At 55.3% G+C, this 21,614-nt stretch overlaps 1 protein-coding gene across 6 annotated transcripts; it reads left to right on the forward strand.

Annotated features, from left to right (window-relative positions):
- The first annotated feature begins 612 nt into the window (after window positions 1–612).
- Window positions 613–19,886, forward strand: WNT11 (Wnt family member 11). Of its 6 annotated transcripts, XM_084752096.1 has the most exons (7): window positions 613–977; window positions 1,119–1,185; window positions 4,509–4,691; window positions 11,723–11,958; window positions 13,596–13,873; window positions 16,395–16,687; window positions 19,248–19,886. In XM_084752096.1, exons 3-7 carry the CDS (start codon window positions 4,609–4,611, stop codon window positions 19,420–19,422), a joined length of 1,065 nt encoding a protein of 354 aa, XP_084608222.1. In that variant the 5' UTR covers window positions 613–977; window positions 1,119–1,185; window positions 4,509–4,608; the 3' UTR covers window positions 19,423–19,886. The 6 variants fall into 6 exon arrangements, with proteins under 6 accessions (XP_084608222.1, XP_084608221.1, XP_084608220.1 ...); XM_084752095.1 differs by lacking the exon at window positions 1,119–1,185 and having other exon boundaries at window positions 615–977; XM_084752094.1 differs by lacking the exons at window positions 613–977; window positions 1,119–1,185 and adding an exon at window positions 1,215–1,429.
- The last annotated feature ends 1,728 nt before the right edge of the window (window positions 19,887–21,614 follow it).

A 21,614-nucleotide genomic window follows, 5' to 3' on the forward strand; every position in this document is an offset into this window, starting at 1 on the left:
AGATGGAAATTGATGGGACCGCAGCACCTGATGGATAGTCAGAAACTGAGGGAAACAAGTACTGGCCTCGGGTCTAGTCAAGGAAGGCCAACTGAAGGGGTGGGAGTAGCCCCAAATCAATTCTAGATGGGGCCAAACCTCAGGGGAATTCTCTCTCCAGTTTCTGAAGCCTGGTCCTCTGCTGCGACCTAGCCCCTATGGGACCGTTGAGTGGAGTTGCCTGCTAGACTCCCCTGCGTCTAAGACACAGCAGACTTGGAGCCAGGGTACAACGCCTTCGCATAGCAGAGCCCTAGCGCCTCCAAAAAGCGAGCGCCCCTCTGAGATGCCTAGAAAGGTCCCAGGAACCTTCTAGGATCTGGACCACAATTGAAACGCAGGGCTGAAGACTCTCAATGCCTTCAGTAAGTTAGAGTACCTGGTGACCAAAGTCAGAACTTCTGGCTTATTCAGGCTCTCTGCTGGTTAATTAGTAGCTTTCGAGGTAGGCCTTCCCTGCGCCTGGCGCGATGCTGGCACTCAATAGGCATGCTTTCAACACTAGCCGTGGCGAGCAAGTTCCCTTCCGTACCGCAATAGAGTGCGAAGTGTCCAGGAGCGCCGGGCGGGCGCCGCGGGTCCCAGGCGTCATGGGGACCCCGCCCCCGCCCCGCGCGAGCCACCGGGTGGGGATTCGGCGCGCTGACGTGGGCGGATCAAAGCAGCTGTCCGCGCCTTATAAAGCGCTTGGGCCAGTCGGCGCCGCAGATCGTGCCGGGTAAGGGAAGAGCTCAGTGAGTCGGAGAGCGCAGGCCGGAGAGCGGAGCACAGCGGAGAGCGGTCGGCTTCTGCGCCCTGATTGCTAGGGATCCCACGACCCTTGCTGTGCCGCGTGACGCTGTCCTCGCCACTCCCGCCGGCTGGCGACCGCACTCACAGCTCCCGAGGGCGGCCGGAGCTGAGGAGCACGCAGGACGAGCTGGGAGAGCTCCCCAAAGGTGAGCAGACGTTAAGCAGGGACCCTTTGGGTGGGAAAGGAAGCTACTGAGCCCGAGAGACCTCCTTACTGAGCACCCACTTCTGGGGAAAGCAAACCAAAGTGGCCTTCCTTGCTCTCTTTTCCTCACCTCTCTCCGCAGCACTCCGAGTAACTCCCCTTGGCAGAGCGCAGCTTCCAGGACGACCGGGGGACTAGGGGACTAGAGAGTGGGTTGTACGGTTCCTTCAGTCCCCCACTTTCCCCAGCTCTTCCGTCCTGTCCCCCATCCCAGGACTCGGTCCCCTCCCTTGCAGTCTGCGGGTTGATGAGGTCACGCTGGAGCCATCCCGGGGGTGGGGGGTATTTGGATCCCGAGACTGAGGGTGTGTGTGTGAGGAGGCGGGAGAGGGGGGACAAAAGGCCGAACAGTCCGCAGCTCCTACCAGAGCGGAAGGTGGGGAGCTCCCGGAGGTGAGAAGGGCTCGTAGAGGCAGCTGGGAAAGGGGGCGCGAGTTTGTTTACAGACCTGAGCTCCAGGTTGGGGTGGGGTGGGGAGGAAAGCCTAAGTTCCACCAGCCCCGTTATCTTCCACCCGTGCCACTGAGGAGCCTCCGTGTCCCTCACAGTTTTTGGGAACGCCGGCTCCGGCTCCAGCGGGTAGCAGGCAGGAGTTCCGCGCTCTCTCTTTTCCCTTTTCCCTTTTCAAACACCGCGTCTCCGCGGTGACCTGGCACAACATAGAAGATCTGACAGACTCTTCGGCTGAACTTAAAGCCAGGTCTCACGAAGCCTCTCAGGTAACCTTGAAGCTGTCGCTCGGCGTCCCTTTCGCACCCTTTTCGTTTTGAGAGCTGCTTTGCTCGGCTCCTGGAGCGGCCCGCTTGGACATTATACTGGTGCGGAACACTGGCCCAGTGCGCAGCACCAAATCAGGGGCCGGCATAGCACATCGGGGTTGGGAGAGCCTCGGCCGATCCTTACCGGTTAGACTGAGTGGAAAGGCTATCTAAAGTGAAGTTTCTAGAGCTCTCCACAGCTCCAAGCCTCAAGCCCACCTGTTGGCGACCAGGGGCTACAGTACTGGTGGTGTCTAACGTTGGCACAGCCCTGTGAGGCTCGTTCCTCCGATTACTGCAAGCTGGGTAGCTTGGATTTATTGTCCAAGGAGAAGAAAAAAAAAAGATTGATCTCTTCCTCTGTCTATAAGCACTGATCTTTCCCGCGGGCCCACTATGAGACTGTCCCCAACGCAGGCCAGGCGCCCAGTCTGAAGCAAGAGGTTACGTAGTTAGTTCAGGGCTAACGAAAACAAGACTTGTGGGATACCCAAGGCCAAGAGGGAAGTCACTCTGCACTTCATCCAAGACTGGAACATTAGAGCCCAGGAAAAGGAGGGGACTTGCCCGAAGTCCCACTGTGTGAAGCCGGCGGCAGATTTTTCTTTGAACCTAGGCTTAGCGCCCCCTGGCGGACCGGGGACTCAAAGCGGTGAATGCGCCCTGACCCTCAGGGCACAAGCTTGAGGGTGACCCAGCGGCTCGGCTCGCAAAGCTGCCCTGGAACTTCTTAGGTAGGACAAGAATAATATCGGGGCCTAGAGGCCTAGAATCAGAGGTGCTCCCTGAGCAACACTCTGTGGTAGCGGAAGGAGAAGTCTAGGGCCGCTGGAGCTACTGAGAAGAGCAGAGGGTAGCTGGAGGCCTGGGTCCCTGACTGCCTTGCTATTTGGGAGCGCTGAGCCTGGACACTGATATCCTGCAGTAAGTCCTTAAGTTTCCTTCTGAGATTTGCCCTTCCTTTCCTACTTAGAGTTTCTGGGAGCCTTTGGGGATCCCACATTTTACGAGGGAACACAGAGAGTTTTGGAGGGGTCCCCTCCGCCGCGATCCTGCAGATATTTTTTTTTCTGGTTTGGGGGAAGTGTGTAAAGTTCCAATACTAAGGGAAAGACCTGGATACGGAAGAGGTGGGAAGAGGATTCGGAATGCACCAAAAATCCCGCTGAGCCCCCAGCTTGGACGCGTCTGTGCCAAGCACTTCCGACTCTGTAGAGGAGGGGGGAAAGTAATTCAAGGTCTTCTCCTTGGATTCCTCTGGTGCCAGAAGGCCCCAGGAAACTATGAAGTTTCAAATCCGTGTGTGTGTGTGTGTGTGTGTGTGTGTGTGTGTGTGTGTGTCTACATTTGAAATATGGAGATGTTCACAGGCCACACAGGTGTGGGTTAGAGTGGATACAGATGAATATCAGAAAGCTGGCGTCCAGTTCTTTGTTTTTTGTTTTTTGTTTTTTTTTTTAATAAAAAGAAAAGCTAAGGCTGGCTGGGGTGGTTTAAGGGCTTGCCCAAACTCACAGAGCCAGATGAGAACCGCTTTTCCCTGTTCCAGCAACGCCCTCCCTTCCCCAAGTCTGGCACCTCCTTCTTCAGACTCTGTAGACCCTTTCGGAAGGAATCCCTTTGTCTGTGCTCCTCCAGAGCGGAGAGGGGCTGCGTACGACTCGGGGCGAGCGCCAGGTGTTGGTAAATTTGGGAGAAGCCGGGAAGGGAGTTAATGAGGTGAGAATGACGTGAGGGAGGCAAGCCTCCGAAAGCAGCTCCTCAGGCTGTACGCGGGCGGAGTAGCGGCTCCTCCGCGGCCCTAGCTCGCCTCCTGGCGGTCCGAAGCAACTTCTTGAAGGCCTACTCCGCTAGAGAGCTCAGACCGTGCCTAGTCCGGACCAAGGCGCCAAAGTGGGGTGTCTGAAGTAGCACTTCAGGCTCTGCAGATCCCTCAGTGTGCAAGGAGCATCCACCACCATCCCCTTTTTTGCAGTTTCCCCCTCCCAATGAAAAGTAGGTTTCCCGAGGAGGCACCGGGGAAACGTGTCTTTTTCCGGTCCTGACCTCGCCAGGTTCAGGTAGACCAGAGCTCGCAACGGCCCAGCACCAAACCTGCACTCACCAACTCAACAGCCCGTTTCCCATCTCTGGGCGTCGATTTCCTCATCTGAGATGGATGGGGTGACAATACCTATCACAGGGCTAGGAGAAACAAAGGCGGCCACACTAGGAGACTGTTCCCTGTAAAAGGGGAACTCTGGTCGCCCCGTTTGCAGAGGGATGGACCGTAGAATAATTAAAGCTGCAATAACTAATAATCAGTATTGTGTATTGGAATAGACGCCCAAATCCCTTCTGGGGTCAGCTGCCTCCGAACAGGACCCTGCTCCTTTCCTTGCGGTTCGCTTTGTCAGTCTGTCCTTTAGCTAGTTGGGCTGGTGTCTCGATGCCGTGCCTTGCGGTTCTCTTCAGGCTCTGCTGGGTCTCCCCCCTAGCACCTCGAATCCTTCCTGGGCGGTCCAGCCCTGATCTGCCCTGGGCGACAGGCCCTGGACCGCGCTCCGGTCTCACCTAATCCGAGCCTGACGCCGGCGGGTCTCCGGCGGTACGGGAGGGAGCGGACGCTTGCTTCTCACAGCTTCTCCGGCCCGACCACTCCTTTGTAATTTGAATAAAACGCCTCCCAGCCTGCGCGCCGCCTTAACCCGCCGCCCTGCTCTCCCTGATTGCAGGCGGCGTGCGCGCAGGACCGGCAGCGGTGTCCTGCAGGCGGCGGACTTCAGCGCGGCTCCTACAGGGTGCGATCTCCCGGAGCGCCGGGCGCGCGCGAGGATGAGGGCGCGTCCGCAGGTCTGCGAGGCTCTGCTCTTCGCCCTGGCGCTCCACACCGGTGTGTGCTATGGCATCAAGTGGCTGTAAGTAGGACTCCATTTACACTCCTATGGGCCATGGGGTAAGCGGCTGAAGAGCTTGAGTGAGCGCACCAAAATCTACGGGGCCAAGTTGGCTTGGGCGTTGTGGGCCAGTCACTCGTACCTCGGCGATCTCCTCCGTGAAATGAATGCTGTTCTTATCCTCCGCGGGCTTGCGAAGTGGGTGAGGGGATTTTCTTACTAAGACCAGTGAGAGACTGCGGAAACATGCTCTCCAAGAGACACAACTCTGAGAGGGTCTGCTCCTTGCAGGACACAAGGGGCAGCTCAGCCTCCTGAAGAGATACAAAGACAATTTTGTTCCCCTCCACCTGGGCGACGTTGGGGGAAGTGTCACTCAAGCACTACCCCCTGGGGCCTCGGTGTGTTTGGTCTTCAGGGAGAATAGTTAGTAGTAGCTCACAGGGATCAGATAGGAGGCTCCCTAGAGCGCTCCTGAACCGCCAGAGGCTGTGTGCACACGTGCAGGGTTGGTTGCTGGGGGCAATTTCCCCCTGGTTTCCTCACGCGGTGCTAGTTCCTCCTGTGTAGGCAGTGTGGAAGGAGTCGGGTGAGGGGGAAAAAACAGCTTCTTCCTGAAGGAGCCTGCCCCTGGGCTGGGGAAGAGATAAGCCCCGGCTGTAAATAACTTTCCAAGCGCTGTAGGGGTGGGAGCTCCGGGGGGGGGGGATCAGAGGAGGGCAGCCTGGTTGGGTCACCCGTGTGAGTTACGGAGATTGCCCAGGGCTTGCCACTTGCAGCTGCAGAAGTAGGGAGTTTGGCAGGTAGCTGGTGTGGAAGAGCCTCTGAGGACAGTGCCAGAGCGGGACAGTCCAGGACAGGATGTGTGTCAGTCCTTGGGTAGGGAGCCTGCAGATAAAATGAGGGGTAGGTTATGGGCAGTGAAGAGAGTCCATGGATTAGGTGGAAGGGAGGATTATAGTAAAACCCTGGACCTCTGGAAAACAGTCTGGAGGCCATTGGTCCAGCCCTTTCTGCTGCTGAGTTATTAATTCAAGAGGGAAACCCCATCTTCCTGTGCTGCTGGTTTACAAGAAAGGTGGCCTGGGCTGGGCTTTTCCCACCTCCTCCCGCTGCTGCCCTCTTGCATTCTTGCATCAGTCGCTGGGAATCAGGCTTGGGTGGCTTGTTTGGGGGTGTCCCCAAAGGGTCCTGGGGACACTCGCTGCTCCTGTCCCTCTTTACCTGCCCTGCATGGGAATCCTGAGGTTCTAGGATGCATGTGACTCACTCAGCCCCAAGCTGGCAGGTGCTGGGGTGGGGGTGGCGGTGGGGTGGGGAATTAGGGAGCTGAGCTCCACCCCATAGTCTAAACCACTACACAAATGGTCACAGCTCAGTGACTGCCTTCAAGACACCCCCACCCCACCCCAGGACTTGACAGGCAGAGAGGGACTGTGAAGCAGGTGTTGCAGTCAGGAGGAAAAGCTCAAACAGAAGTATGGGGGTGGGAGCACCCCCAGTCTGCTCTTGCGGGGAGCAGGGGCCTTAGAGCCTTGCAGGCGGGTGTCCTGTTACAGCTGAGAGAGCTGCGGGCCTCTATCTGATCTGTTAACACTCCCTGTTCCATCACTGTGGCTTCACAATAAGGAAGCTAAGGCACAGAGAGGATGAGGAACTGCCACTGGGTCACGTGCTGGTTCAGGGTCACATGCTGGTTCCTGTGGCTCTAAGATCAGAACCCAAGCAAGGAGCCTCAAGGGGCCCTGATAATGGTTGAGCTATTGTTGGAGCCGGAAGGTAGAGGGGGACATGGGAAACGTGGAGCCTAAGAATAGTAGAGCCAGTGCTTGGTAGCACAGGTCGGTAATCTCAGCTACAGAAGAGGCTGAGGCAGGAGGATCGCAAAGCTCAGTGCGAACAGATGTGTTCAAAGCCAGCCTGAGCAACTTAGTGAGACGCTACCTTAAAACTAAAAAAAAAAAAAAAAAAAAATAATAATAATAATAATAATAATAATGCAACAGAGGGTTAGGAATACAGTCTAGCATGTGAGAGGCCCCGGGTTTAATCCCCTGCCCATGAGGGCAATAGTGGGGGTGGCCATAGGCCCTTGTGCACACAGATGCACCCTTGCTGTGTGCTGAGCACTGTTTTCCATATCCAAGTGACTTCTTTTCAGTCTCCCAACCTGTACTGTGTTGGCTGCTTCCCTAAGCCCCTCTGCACAAGGAAGACCTGGGAGGATCTTTATCAGCTTTGTAGCCAGTGAGGAGTTGGACTGCTGATAGAAGAAAGTCCCAGGGGCTGGAGAGATGGTTCAGTGGTTAAGAGCACTGACTACTCTTCCAGAGGTCCTGAGTTCAACTCCCAGCAACCACATAGTGGCTCACAACCATGTAGAATGTGATCTAATGAGCACTGTATTAAAAGAAGAAGAAGAAGAAGAAAAAGGTCCCAGGATGGTTGTGCTGTGGGCATGGGGACTCATCAGGGCCAGCCCTGGGGACCAACCATGTGCGTGGGCTTGGGAAGCGACCTGGAGATGAAAGGGACATTTGCCACAAGAACTGAAACCAGATGTGGCTTAGTGGCCTGAGGTGCCCACCCAGTGGGCTTCTGGGACAGGTGGGGTGGAGGGTTGGGAAGCAGGGTCAGCACCTGACTGCCTAGAGGTCCACTGAGAGCCCTGAGCATTACCTCCAAGGCCAGAAAGGCCAGAGGTGGGGGAAAATCATGGTGGTGGGGGGAGGGGCCAGCAGGGGCAGATGTGACCCTCTTGCCCCCTCTGGTGGGCAAGACCCCTGGCTAGCTAGGGAGTCCTAAGAGGCTAGCCTCTTAGAGCAGCTGGCGGCACTGAGCCTGCCACTCAGCAAGGGCGGGGCCTCTCTAGGAAGAGCCTTAAGAGGCTCTAGAAGGAACGCAGCTGCTGTGAAGTGGGGCAGAAAGAGTGCCAGCTTAGGAATCCGTGTTTAGCTCAAGTGGTCACCTTCTGCCAGGCAGACCTTGGGCAAGATGTCAGCTTCTCTGCATCTCTGACTTCGGCTGGAAGGAGCCCTGGCCTGGGGTCTGGAGTGGGGTGGAGGGTGGGGGGAGGGGCGTCCGGCTTCTAGCTGGGCTCTGCCTCTGATTGGCTGCACACAGAGTGGGCAAGTCCTGCTCTTCCTCCAATGAGGTTGTCAGTACAGGGACTCTCCTTTCTACTCTTGGCTAATAGGCGTGTGAACAAGGCATCCACTTAGGGCCCTCTTTAAGGATGACCCTTTGAATGTGGAGCCACACAAGGGCCTCTGAAGGCTGGGCAGTGCCTGCTAGGCAGGGTTGGTCTATAGCATAGGCTTCTAGCTCTCTGTCCACTGCAATGGTCACCTCTGTGCGGTACAGGGAAGGAGGTGGCCTTGTGCGTGGTGGTGCTAAGATCCTAAGACAAGTTCCTGGGAAGAAGCTGGGGGTCCCTGTTCCCTAGGGCTTCTCTTTGGGGCCACCAGTTATCCTGACCCAGGACATCACTGAGGAGTTCCAACTTGTCACCAAGGGAAAAGCTCCCCAAGGCCATCCCTAGGGGGAGATAGAAGCACAGAGAGGGACTGACCTTGCCTGGTTAGCCTAGCAGGCTCCATTTTTTCCTGTTTCATGGGTAACAAACAGTCTGAGATGTGGCCAAGGACAGTCCAAAGCCTGGTGGGTAGGTGGCATCCATAGCATCCAAAATAGGCTCTCCCACCTTCCTGGGGTCAACAGGGTCCACAGAACCATAACCAAAGGACCACCTTCCCTGGGGAGGCTTTGAGGACCCCGAAGTAGACAATATCCATGACCAGGGTCTCTTACTTTTAGGAGTAAAGTTTTTTTTTATGTCTGGCACAACCCACTGCCAGGCCAACTCTGGGTGTGCTTCTATGGTCTTTGGAGTCCAGCTCTGCCCAAGATAAACCTAAACAAATAGTCTGGTTTCACTTAGCATTGTGAGAACCAGACTGCAGGATGATTGCAAGAGACCTTGGCTCAGGGCACCCAAGGCAGTAAAGGGCAGGGCCACAAAGAAAGCCTTTCTGGAAGGTGGCCCTTACTGAAGTCATGCACTGCAGAACTGGCTGGACACAGGGCTACTGGCAACCCAGGAAGACCCCTCAGGGATTGTCTAGCCAGGGAAGAAGCCCCACAGTATGAGGAGGGAGAAGCAGTGACCCCTCGGGACCTTATGGTGGGAGAACCAACAGGCATGGTGACAGGATCAGCGGATAGGGGATGGACGGAAGTCTGTGCCTTGGTGGGGAGTTTGAGAGGGGACTTCCTAGCTGTATCACTGGAAAATGGCCTCGTGCACAGAACTATGGGCGTGGAATACTATAAACTGGGAAACTGAGGCTAGGCACTGGGCAGTATTTGCCCCGGTCACATGGTGAGTGAGTAGCCCAGCCAGCAGAGCTTGAACCAGGAGAACACCAACACCTAAATGAAAGCAGTCCCTCTCAACCCATGGCATAGACTCCCCCAATGAACTCTCTGTTCCCTCTTGTCCTCTCTTGCATCCTCTCCCCCACTTCCCCACTCCCAGATAAACTGAAATGTTTCCAATTAGAGGTATTCTGGAGCAGGCCAGCTCGTGAGCTGTCCACGGTGGCTCTCCCCCACCCCCACCTCCCCACCCCCCCCCCACTCCCCGCCTCTGCCTTGGTCCTGATTGCCTCCCCAAGGGGGTTCACTTACCCAGGTCATTACTGCTAATCAGCAGATGCCTGGGAGGCCCTTGCTGTGCTTGGGGGTGGGGCAGGCCTATTGCTGTGCCAGCTGCTCCTGAAGGTCCCATGGATGGCCATGTCTCTCTGTCCCTGACAGGAGTCTGGCTGCACTCTGCCTGCCATACTTGTAGGTGCCTGGCAAGAGCTTCAAGTGTCCTGCTGAGATAGCCCCATGGGAGGCACCTTCCTGCGTAGAACCCTTTTGGCCTAGGCAGGGGAGGCAAACGCTTGGGGACTTCAGAGAGAAGTGAGGGGACACCTAGGGAAGCAGAGTGCCCCCAGGTTCCCCCCACCAGTGAGTCTCAGGTTCTGGGGAGCACTGGGTGCTGGGCCTGAGAGTAGCTCCAGCCCTCAGGAGCTGCCTGCACTGCTGCTCAGCAGGAAGGGCTCCATCAGTACCCCCACTTCTTGGCTAGCACCTGCTTTTTGCTGAGCGCCCAGGGTAAAGCCAAGAAGCCAGACATGTTGCTTGCATGGGTTAGGTGCCTCTGGCCCATGTAAACCTTGCCCTTTAACCAGGTGGGGGAGAAACAGCAAGTGACCAGGTTCATACCCACCCAGGCACTGAAGGCTTGTAAGGAGGCAGGCAAGCCTCGCTGGCCATGTTGGGAAAGCTGGACTCCTCGGCTGCCAGAGAACAGCTGTGGCATCCTGAAGATAGCGGAATCCACACTGGGGCCATTTCTCTATATTCTGAGCCCACACAGACAGGATTCACAGGCCGAATAGACCGGAAGCCATCTGGGAGACATACCCTGCGTCTTCCCTCTCTATGGACTGGGGCTGATATTGGCCAGGGAAGCAGGAAGGGACGTGGCTTAGGACGCTCACCTTTGGCCTTAGGCTAGTTAAGGCAACCTAAGCACAAATGTTCGGCCAGGCCTTTTCTGCCCTCAGGATCTGCTTCTTGGATCTGTATTAGGTTTCTGCGTGGGTGGGGGGTTAGATGGTGAATGGAGCAGGGCAGAGAGGCAGGAAAAGGCCAACTTACCAAGTATTACTCCATTCGGCCTTTGTCAGCGTTTTGTAGTTACTCAAAAAGGAAGAGAAGTGCACGTGGAGGAAACTAGGTCTCCTCACTGGTTTGGATTTAAGATGTCCTCGGCAATGAGCGGAGGCTTTCATGTCAGGATCACAGGCCTGTGTCACCATGCCTGACATGAGTACACGTTATCTTAGTTAAGCCTTGTCATCATCTTTTCTCTTGTTTTTCTAGACAGAGTTTCTCTCTGTAGCCCTGGCTGTCCTGTACGTAACTCACTCTGTGGACCAGGCCAGCCTCGAACTCAGAGATCCGCCTGCCTCTGCCTCCCAAGTGCTGAGATTAAAAGGTGTGCGCCAGCACCCATGGTCTTTTGAAGTAGAAATGATCGTTGCAGCAGATGAGGCCCAGAGAGTTCAGGTGTTTTGCCTACGTCACAGAGCAGATTCCCAAGCTCATGTCTTTCCCTAGGCCAGCCACAGAGCTGGAACCCCTGGGGCCTTTACTGTCTAATTGCTGATGGGCTTGCGTAGCCCTTGGCCTAGGGGCTCCTGGAGGGAAGGGTCTACGCGTGCTCGTAGCCAGAGGAGGCTGGGCAGTCTTAGTGTTTATTCACCATTTCTTTGTTCCTTTATTCACTTGGGTACAAGAAAGGAGAGGCATTCCTGGCACCAGGACAACCCTGAGCAAAGGCATGGTGGTAGGAAAGTCCCAGTAAGCACCCAGTTCCATCCAGGGACATGCAGCACGCAAGTCTGAGACCCTGAAGATCAGAGGTGGCCAGGGATGGTTGATTAGACATTGATTTCTCTAAATTCTTGGTCACCCTACAACTGAATTGTCCTCGGTTGTTGGCGAGCAACCCTCTGCACAGGTGTGGACCTTACGGTGGTGATGGTGTGCAATAGTGTAAGGGCTTAATTAATAGCACGTGTAATTATTGCGAGCCTCCAGCAGTTAGCCCAGGTGCTGGCACGCAGCTCCCAGCGCTGCCTGAATGGAGGCAGTGGTAGTAATTCGTGACCAGGAGGACCGAGGCAGTGGCTGGAAGCAGGTTGCAAGTGTGTTCATCCCTAAGATGGTTGTACAATTCAAGCAGGATAGGGGATGTGATCTCATGTTTGAATTAGGCCGTAAGACCCAGAAAGGGACAATATCATGCCCCAGGTCACAGGTGGGTGGGCTAGGGCAGGCAAACCACTGCTCTGCCCTGGGGCATTTGCCCCCCTTGGTTTCCTGGCAACTCGAAAGAGTGATTCAGAGTCTACAGAAGGGGAGGGCGCTGGCCTGCAGAGCAAATGCCCCTCACACTCTGTCTTTCTCTCATTGGTGGTTTTCGGGGTATGCAGAGCACTGTCCAAGACTCCAGCAGCCCTGGCACTGAACCAGACGCAACACTGCAAACAGCTGGAGGGCCTGGTGTCTGCGCAGGTGCAGCTCTGCCGCAGCAACCTGGAGCTCATGCGCACAATCGTGCACGCAGCGCGGGAGGCCATGAAGGCCTGCCGCAGGGCCTTCGCCGACATGCGCTGGAACTGCTCCTCCATCGAGCTCGCCCCCAACTATCTGCTTGACCTGGAGAGAGGTAGGGGCTGTGGGGGCACTGCACTGCTGTGGTGGGAGGACCCAGGCGGAAGCTGTGTGTGTTTGGATAGGTGCATGGATTCATGGGTGGACGGATGAGTGAATAGATGGATGGTTACACAGATGGATAAGCTATGGCTGGGTGGACGCTTGAGCGGATGAGTCATTCATAGATACGGGTTTCAGGCACGAACTGGGGAATGAATAAATATTAGTGAGTGAATATATCAGCACATACATTGGCCCGAATAGCACTTCAGGACGCACGTGTGCTATAATGCACGGATGAAAGAAAGGTATTGCTATAGAGGGCACCAAGATGTCTGGCTGCCTGCTGTACTGAAATCTACATCAATATAATGAGACTGCTGTATAGCTCACCCCCGGACAGGCAGGTGGACCTACGCAAACCTAGTTGGCAGGACTGCTTTGACACATAAAGTAGTCAGGGGCAGTAGGGAGCTTTGAAACAGGCTTCCAGGAGGAGGATGTGGGGACCTGACACAAGCACCTTGCTGGGTCTCGGAGATGGCAGGCAACTCTGCCTCCTTGCTGAGATGTCTGAGCACCAGGCAAGCCTTCCCAGGTGGGCTCTGCAGTTAAGGAAACTGAGGCTCTATGGGGGGGGGTGACTGCTAGTTAAGAGATAGGGCCAGGATTCTGAGGTGGGGCCAGGACGGCCTGGAACAGAGCTCACTGGCTCTATGCTCATTTCCTGGGGCTTCTTTCAAGTGTTTTTGTCTTGATTGCTGGCTGGCTTCATGAGTAGCAGCAGCCAGAGTGGTGGTGTACGCCTTTAATCCCAGCACTCAGGAGGCAGAGGCAAGAGGATCTCCATGAGTTTGAGGCCAGCCTGGTATACAAAGTGAGTCCAGGACAGCCAGGACTACACAGAGAAACCCTGTTTTGAGAAAAAAAACCAAAACCGAAACCAAAACAGACTGCAATTCCAGTACTGAGAGACTGTAAGATAGCTCCAGGGCAGCCTGGGGAGCATAGCAAGACCCTGTTTAAGACAGACAAACAAACAAACAAACAAACAAACAAACAAACAAACAAACAAACCCCAAAAAATAGCTAGTAGAAAATAGAATCGTCTCATGGTTCCAGACGCTGCAAGCCTGAGAATGAATGTCAGGCGGGCCATGCTGTCTCCCGGGAAACTCTGGGTGGCTGTGGGCATCTGGCAGAACTCTGACCCATAGCTGTATCACACAGCCCATGTGTCATATGGTGCTCTCGCTCCATCTGTGTCTGTGTATCCCCAATTCCCTCTTCTACGGACATGTGACTGGTATGGCCTCTTCTTAGTAATAAGATTCTATCTGCAAAGACAAGGTTTCTAAATCAGCTCTCAATCCTGAGTTTCTACAAGGGCTGGGGGGGGGAGGGGCGCATGGGGGAGCTGAGGCCTTTATTTATGTTAAGCACGCCCTGACAGTTTGTGAGGGGTGTCAGGGAGTGATGTGGGCTGGGAGTGGCAGGCTGGCAGCCCTTGCAATCTTTTCTTCTGCACGGCTCTGGTGACAGCTGGGTCCCTGTGTGGTGTTCCACAAATGAGTAGAGTAAGATGCCACAGGCCTAGGTCTGACCTCCCCCCTGGACCCTCCAGCCTGCTGACCCTCACCTCTGCCACAGGTACCCGGGAGTCAGCCTTCGTGTATGCCTTGTCGGCCGCCACCATCAGCCATACCATCGCCCGGGCCTGCACCTCTGGCGACCTGCCCGGCTGCTCCTGCGGCCCTGTCCCAGGTGAGCCACCCGGGCCCGGGAACCGCTGGGGAGGATGTGCAGACAACCTCAGCTACGGGCTCCTCATGGGGGCCAAGTTTTCCGATGCTCCTATGAAGGTGAAAAAAACAGGATCCCAAGCCAATAAACTGATGCGGCTACACAACAGTGAAGTGGGGAGACAGGTAACCACCCCCCCACCCGCCCCAGAGGGTGTGCCTGGGCCACTGGCTGGAGAAGGGCCATGGTGGGTCCCATGAGGGGGTGGGAGAGGGGATGGACTGGGGCCCTGCGGCTCTTCCCTCTCTAGAGCTTGGGCTCCCTTGCCCCTTCTCCAGGGAGCCTCCAAGATTCAGGTGCTCCATGCAGAGGGAACTGAACGAGGGGACCAAGAGCTCCAGGTTTCCGCCCTTGGCTCTGGCCCTGCACTTCCTGAGTGGCAATATGCTTCTTCTCTGGCCTCATTCCTTCCCAAGTGTAAAATGGTGTTGGGGTGGGCATTCCTGCAAGTTCCTTAGCCTTCCTCCAGGACAGGGAGGGGGCTGGGCCACAGGCTTTACACCAAATCACCTCTTTGTAACGAGGAAAGGGATCCCCAGCATCTGCTACCCTGTGTCTCCTTGTTTCCTGCTTGCTGCACAAAAGGCTGAGTAAGTGTGAGAGTGAAAAAATCAATTAAGTTTCTACATGTTTTGTGTGTGTGTGTGTGTGTGTGTGTGTGTGTGTGTGTGTGTGTGTGTGTGATAGGTGACAGTACAACTTGGGGGGCTGGAGCTCTCCTTCCCACTGGCTGCTAGGGCTGTCAGGCTCAGTGGGTAACCATCCTGAATTGTTGAATAATCCAGCCCCTTTTTTGTTTTGTTTTGTTTTTAATGAAAAATGAACTTCACAGCAATCCGTAGTGTGACCGGGTGCTTAGTGCTTGAGTCTTTCCCTCTCAGGGCCCCAGAACAGTCTCCAGAAGGTTCTGTTGTCCCCTTTTTCCACAATAGGGCAAAGTGTCCTATGCAGCAGCAGAAGGCATCTCTCACATGATTTAGGCCTAGGTAGCTCAGCCAAGAACATGGGGCTTGAGGAGGCTGAATCTGTGGAACCCACAAGTCTTCGCCTGTCACTGGTGTCCCTCATGTCAGGACACTTGAATGTCCGGGCCATCCTTGGGCAGTCTGGGAAAACTGAGGCCAAATCACACTATGGCCGGATCACAGAACTATTTCAGGGACTTGGGGTTCCTGCCTCCCGGCCCTGAGGCTTGCCCCGTTGTAGGAAGCCAGAGAGCTCTTTACCCAGCCCCACTGCCACTCTATGGCAACCCCAACCTCCGTGGTACAGTCCCCCTGAACTCCAGTGCTGTGCAAGAGGACACTTGGCTTTCACCAGGCCTGTTCTTGGGGCCACCTGCGAAAGGCGAATGCTGATCCCCAGTAGTCTGGGGCTGTGTGAGGACTCCCCGTTTTTAGCACCTGCCCCGGAGTACCCACCCCTCCCCCAACCTGACTCCCGAACTGAGCCTCAGGGCCCTGTCCCTGGTGCCTTCAGCCCTATGTGCCTCCTTCCTCTCCCTCCTAGGTTTCCAGAAAGTTCCAGACTTGATACCTAGTGTGCTTCCTCGGTCCCCACTTCCTGTTGCAGTGATAAGGAGGATTCCCTGACACATTGCCTAGTAGGGCAATGCCATGCTAACCAAAGCCTCAGGTTCTCCAACCAGGTGATATGGGGTGTGAGTCCAGGTGACCCATGACCCTCGCATGATAAAGGACAGGGAAGTGTCCTGTAGGCAGAAGAAGGTTTGAAGAGCTGAATAAAAGGGTCCTTAGAAGGTGTTTGACCTCTGCCCCTCTGACAGCAACAGGAAACTGAGGCCCCGGAAGACTGTAGGAAGAATCGTTTCTCAGAACAGAGCTGGGTCCTACCTAAGGGCCTGGCCAAAGGCTTTCCAGTTTCCCCCACAACTCTGATTTAAACTGCATGTTCAGAGCCAATATTGACTTAAACTGTTATAAGTCACACACCCCTTTGGTACAGCCCACTTAACTCTTACAACACTTGAGCAGGTAGCTGCTGCAGGCCAGCTTTGCACTTCAGAGCAGAGGCCCTGTGTGGTAACGGAAGGTCACCCCGAAGCCTGTGGGTGGGTCCAGAAGGAGGTGCCCCCGTCTCCTCACCCTGTCTTCATCCTGTTTACACCCCCCCCCCCCCCCCCCCCGCTTCTCAGCCGCCTTCCTTCTTGCTCTTGATTTTCTTGCTGCTCTTCTGGCCAGCCTCTGGTGAGTCTGGTTCTGTGCAAGGGAGAAGGCATGGGGCAAGTGAAGGCCCCAGCTTTGGGCATCACTGTCAGACACGGGCTCAAATCCCAGCCCTGCAATTTTGTAACTGCAAACCTAGGTGTCACCTCTTTGAGCCTTCCTGTTTAGGAGAGGGGTTAAGAGTGAATCTCCTGGATGTCCAGAGTGTCTGAGATGTGCCATCCGTTATCCCCCCACAAAGACCACTCCCTTCCTGCCTGCCCCTCTTAGCTGCTCTGGAGTAAAGGCATGACACCCTGCCCCCAACCCCTCCTAGCTTTAAAGCCAAGTGCTCCATCCCTTGAGGCTCCAGTGGGACATGAACCCCAAGATCACCCAGCCACCACGGAGTAGGGGGCCAGGCCCTGACAGGCCAGGGAGGGGTTCTGGCCACCCCGCCGACATCCTGCCCGTCCTGCAGGCTCTACGCGCCTCCCTGGAAACGAAGTGTAAGTGCCATGGGGTGTCTGGCTCCTGCTCTATCCGCACCTGTTGGAAGGGGCTACAAGAGCTCCGAGATGTGGCTGCTGACCTCAAGACCCGCTACCTGTCGGCCACGAAAGTGGTACACCGGCCTATGGGCACCCGCAAGCACTTGGTGCCCAAGGACCTGGATATCCGGCCTGTGAAGGACTCGGAACTGGTGTATCTACAGAGTTCCCCTGACTTCTGTATGAAGAATGAAAAGGTGGGATCCCACGGGACCCAAGACAGGTAAGTGCCACGCCACCCACACAAATAATGCTGCGCTCGGGGCTGGGCCAGGCACAGTGGTGACACAGCTGGCATTTGGAGAGTGGAGTCTTTGCCCAGTGGAGGGCGGAGGTTCCAGGGGGACTAAAGTGACTCTGGGGATTAGAGGCTGATGGACGGCTGCACCTTCTTTCTAGATAGGAAATAATGGTGGCAGTTATAGGAAGGCGGGGAATAGGAAGGGCTGCTTACCATGGACTGGAAGCTCAGTGAATGTCACCAACAGGCGAAAGATAAATGCCCACCCCTGCTCATTGGACAAAGGAGGACCTGAGAGGCACAAGGAGAAGTGGAGGCAGCCTCCAATCTAAGGCATCCCAGGAAGTACCTAAAACAGAGCAGATGAGCTTCCATAGAGAGGATACTCCTTTGTCCCCTGAGAAGTGCCAGCCCTCCCTTAGGCTTTAGATCTTCCCATGACCACTTGGGAACTACCTGGGTTGGGCCTGAGCGGGGTGGGGTGGGGTGGGGGGGCAGGGGGGAGCCCACAGCTGGCCTGACCCTGGCTCTGGGGAAGGAGACAGGGAAGACAAGGATGGAGCTCATGACAGTGGTTCCCTGCAGACATACTGTATGCCAGGTCGGGCTGCATTCCCAAAGACGGGTTCATAAAAAAAACCTAGGGAAGAAAGGGCTATGATCAGATGCACCTGGGAAACACTCTGGCCATCCCCAAGGCCTGAGGAGACCTCTGCTAAGGATTTGATTAAACAGGGTTTCCCAGAGGTACACGGCCAGGGCATTCTTTTATTAAGGAGCCCCTAATAGCATTCCACCAAGCTGGTGTGCACAAGGTTAGGGAAATACGGAGCAGAAAGCGGGTGTCTGGGAACGTGTCTGGCACATAGTTGGGGCCCGGCCAGCATCTGCTTCCTCCGCAGCCCACGGTCCTGCCTGCGGGAGGGGAGGGCTGGTTTGGGCCTCCATCCCCACAGGCCAGGGGCTCTGTGAGGAAGAGGCCCAGGCTCCCATCTGGAGGCCAGATTGAGGGGGTCGGCAGAGTGGAGATGGAATGGGTCAGGCGAAGGAGACAGGAAGGAACGTGAGTCTGGTTTGAAGCAGTAGGGTGAGTGCGAGCAGCTGAGCGGAGAGACGGTTCCTTCACCAAGGGGCTGGGCACAGGGCCCTGGAGGACTGACCACAGCCTGTGGCTCTGCCTCCTGTCTGGCTCCTCAGCGCTGTCCCCAGCTGTAGCCTACAGACGCAGTCCCTCTTCGGCCCTGGCCCTGTTGGAGGACAGTCCACCTGAACAGCTACCTCTTTACTAGGCAGAGCCATGGCAGCAGGGAGACCTCCCCAGCTCCTTACCTCCTGCCTTAGCTTAGGGGAGGGGATGAGCAGTGAGTGGTCTCAGTGTCAATGTTGAGAAAGAGAACTTTTGCTGGTCACTGATTCCAGTGAGAGCAACTGTCCTTTGCACGGCTGCCCCGCACTGCTGCTCTGCACTGATGCCCTGCACGGTTCCTCTGCACGGCTGCCCTGCACTGCATCTGCTTCCCAAGTCAAAGGGTACAGGAATGCCTCTGGAGAGAAGGCATTCTCCCTTGGACACCTGCAGGGCAACACTCAGCAGACAAAGTGCCCAGGCCCATCTTGCTTCCTGGGTTGTTTTAGTGTTTCAGATGTATTCTGGGATTTTTTCATTGTTAAAATGATGCTCACATCCATTATAGCATAATTAAGGGCTAACTAGGAAGTCAGGGGTCAGGGGTCAGTTGCTAACATACCTGCTTTGAGAGCATGAGGATCAGAATTCAGATCCTAAATCTGTAACCCTAACAGTGACATGGGGGCAGAGATAGGAAGGGTCCCCAGAACTCACTGGCCAGTCTTGCTAAGTGGATCCCCAAGCTCTAGGTTCAGTGTGAGACTCTTTCTCAATAAATAGATATGTAGATTGGATGGAAAAGATAAGAGTAAGATGCCAGGCGTGGTGGCACACACCTTTAATCCCAGCACTTGGGGAGGCAGAGGCAGGGGGATCGCTGTGAGTTCAAGGCCAGCCTGGTATACAAAGTGAGTCCAGGACAGCCAAGGCTAACACAGAGAGACCCTGTCTCAAAAAACAAAAACAAAAACAAGCAAAAAAAAAAAGAGATGAAGTAAGACATTCAGTGTGGACCCCTGCCTCCATATAAATGCATGCACACAGATGTGAGCATGGACAGGTAGCACACATATAGTACACACACACACACACACACACACACACACACACACACACACACACTGGTTTGAGGGTTTGAGGGTTCTTCTGGGATTTAGAAGCAGGAAAAAAATAAATAAATAAAAAGGAAACCGGACAACTCAGGAAATAAAATAGCCCTAACAGTTCCATCCCAACTCATTGGAGACAGGGGATTTAGGGGAAAAGAAAGCCTCAGTTTCCCCCAAAGATTGAGCCCCCTTCTTGGACGCCCCCTGCTAGGCCAGCCACAATGGCGAAGCTGCAGGCTGCTTAGCAAGAGAGGCAGGTGCAGGCGGTGATGGGCACTCACTGACCTCTTGTTCCCACCCCTAGGCAGTGCAACAAGACCTCCAATGGCAGTGACAGCTGCGACCTCATGTGCTGTGGGCGCGGCTACAATCCCTACACGGACCGAGTGGTGGAGCGATGCCACTGCAAGTACCACTGGTGCTGCTATGTCACGTGCCGCAGGTGTGAGCGCACCGTGGAGCGCTACGTCTGCAAGTGAGCCCGCGTGCTCTGCCCCTGTGGAAGGGTGCTGCTCCTCTGAGGACCCACTGAAGGGCCTGGAGACCCTGGTGAACTTCCCTGCAGATCCCAGATGCCAGGCGTGGGAGGCAGCTTGTGCTGTGACTCCACTTGGAAGCCACCAGGAACAGGAGGTCTGGTCGCCCTGGGAGGGCCGGGGCATCAAAGGAAACTGATAGGATTAAAAATAACCTGGCAGCCTGGGGCCCTGAGTGTCCACATGTTGCCTTCCAGGCTGCTCCAAGAAGCCAGGGCAGGGATGGATACGACTGTGTGTATTTGACCTTTCAAGGCCAGAAAGACCAGCCTTCTGGAATGTTCTTTGGGACCTTGTGCCCACCACATGGAACCACTAACTTGGGTTGTAAATTTTTATTTTCCTTCCCCCTTCCTTTGGGATGTGGGAGCTACAGAAATATTTATAAAATATAGCTTTTTCTTTGGGGTGGCTCACTTCAATTCCTCTTTATATATTATATATAAAATATATATAATGATTATATTTTAAACAACTGTGTGAAATAAATGCTGAGAAAGCCCCCAGCCTACCCACAAATCTCTGGCCTCCTCAAGTGAACCCAGCAAATCCTGGGCTGGCAGGAGGATTCTCCAATTTCCAGGCAAGGCGGCTTCCATTGATGTCCTAACCCTACCCGGTCCTCCGACCTGGTCCTGGCCTGTTTCCCTGTATGTGATCTGTTGGTCAAGGGTGAGGACAGACGTCTTGAAACATAAACCCAGTTGGCAGTGTCTTTATTCCTCAGGGACATTCTTAATACCGCAGCACAGCCATTGGCCATGCTTTCAGACCCATTAAGCTGGCTGCAAGAAAAACTACCCAAGGAGGCTGAGACCTTAGGGAGGTAGCCCTAAGTTCAGGGAGACCCCAGATGGTGGGACTGCCCGTACTATTGTCCTATGTGGGAAGCTGGGCTGGCCGTGACTACGGCTTGAAGTTGGGAACGACCCAGGTCACAGCTCAGGCCTGGAGCAGGCTTGTGGCAGATGATGTGCTAAGGCCCGGGAACCCACGGGACCTCTTCTCTTTTTCATTTCGGGTGTGGGTCCAGGAGGGCCAGGAGGAGCTGTTTGGGTTTGGTGCAGGAGGGGAGGGCTGGGTGGCCAGCTGTAAGTGGGGTTTGGGAGATGGCGGGCTCTGGTTTGGACAGTGGTGTAGATTGAGGTGCAGGTTGGACTCCCACATAGAAATGAGCAGAGGTTAGGGCCTCCGGTTCTAGGGCGGGGCGGGCCAGGCTGCACCATTTTGCCATTACAGCTGAGGAGGTGGCATAGCAAAGCCTGGGTCTGTGTGTGACGTCTGCCTATAGGCTGGAAGCAGAGAGTAAAAAAGGGGGCAAAGGAGGCAGGGACAGAGGAGGCAAGAGGATATAAAAGAATGTTCCAGAAGGTTTAGGTCTATGGCTCCCATACTTAGCAGCTAAGGGATGGCTCCCTGCCAAAGCCCTGTGAGCAAGGCCCCAGAGTCTGGGCAGGGTTTCATGGAGAGGGACAGGGACGGATGGGGGTGGGGGTGGGGGCAGGAAGGAGAGGATGGAAACCCTGCAGGTCAGGGTGGGAGATAGCAGGATTTGGTTGCTGGCCTGCAAGCTCTGCCCGCAAGCTTGTGCTGTGGGAGTGGGGGAGTCTCGGAAACCACAAGCTGGGAAGAACCTCAGGCGAAGTCTTCAGGTCTCCTTTGGAGGCTGTTTCTCAGATGAGGAAGCCCCAGATGGGAGGGGCCGTCCTTTGGCCGCTGCTGAAAGGGACTGGGGGTAGAGTGGGGACCCTTCCTGGGTGTCCAGTGTCTCTATATTCTTCCTTGGTTGTCTGTTAAGTGTGTCGCCTTCTTGGTCACGGGCCTCACAGAACTAGTCCTCAGTCATTTGGCTCAGCACTCGGGTCTGTCCCCAGCCATAGAGACCCTCTTGCCACAGTTCCCCCATAACTCACCTCGCTTCTGCTCTGGCTATGAACCCTGCCTGCTGAGATGCCTAGCTTAGGCATTTGTTGATTCTCACAGAGGCCCAAAATTGGCACTCTTTAAAATGCCCCTTTGGATGCCTCCTTCCTCTTGGCTCCTCACTGCCCTTGAGCCTTGCAAGCAGCTATGGCGACCCCTATGCCTGGGCCGCACTCAGTCAAAGGTCTCCTCCGAGGCCCAGACACATGGCT

This window comes from Acomys minous (assembly GCF_964271855.1).
Source record: "Acomys minous genome assembly, chromosome: 2".
Classification (NCBI taxonomy): Eukaryota; Metazoa; Chordata; class Mammalia; order Rodentia; family Muridae; genus Acomys; species Acomys minous.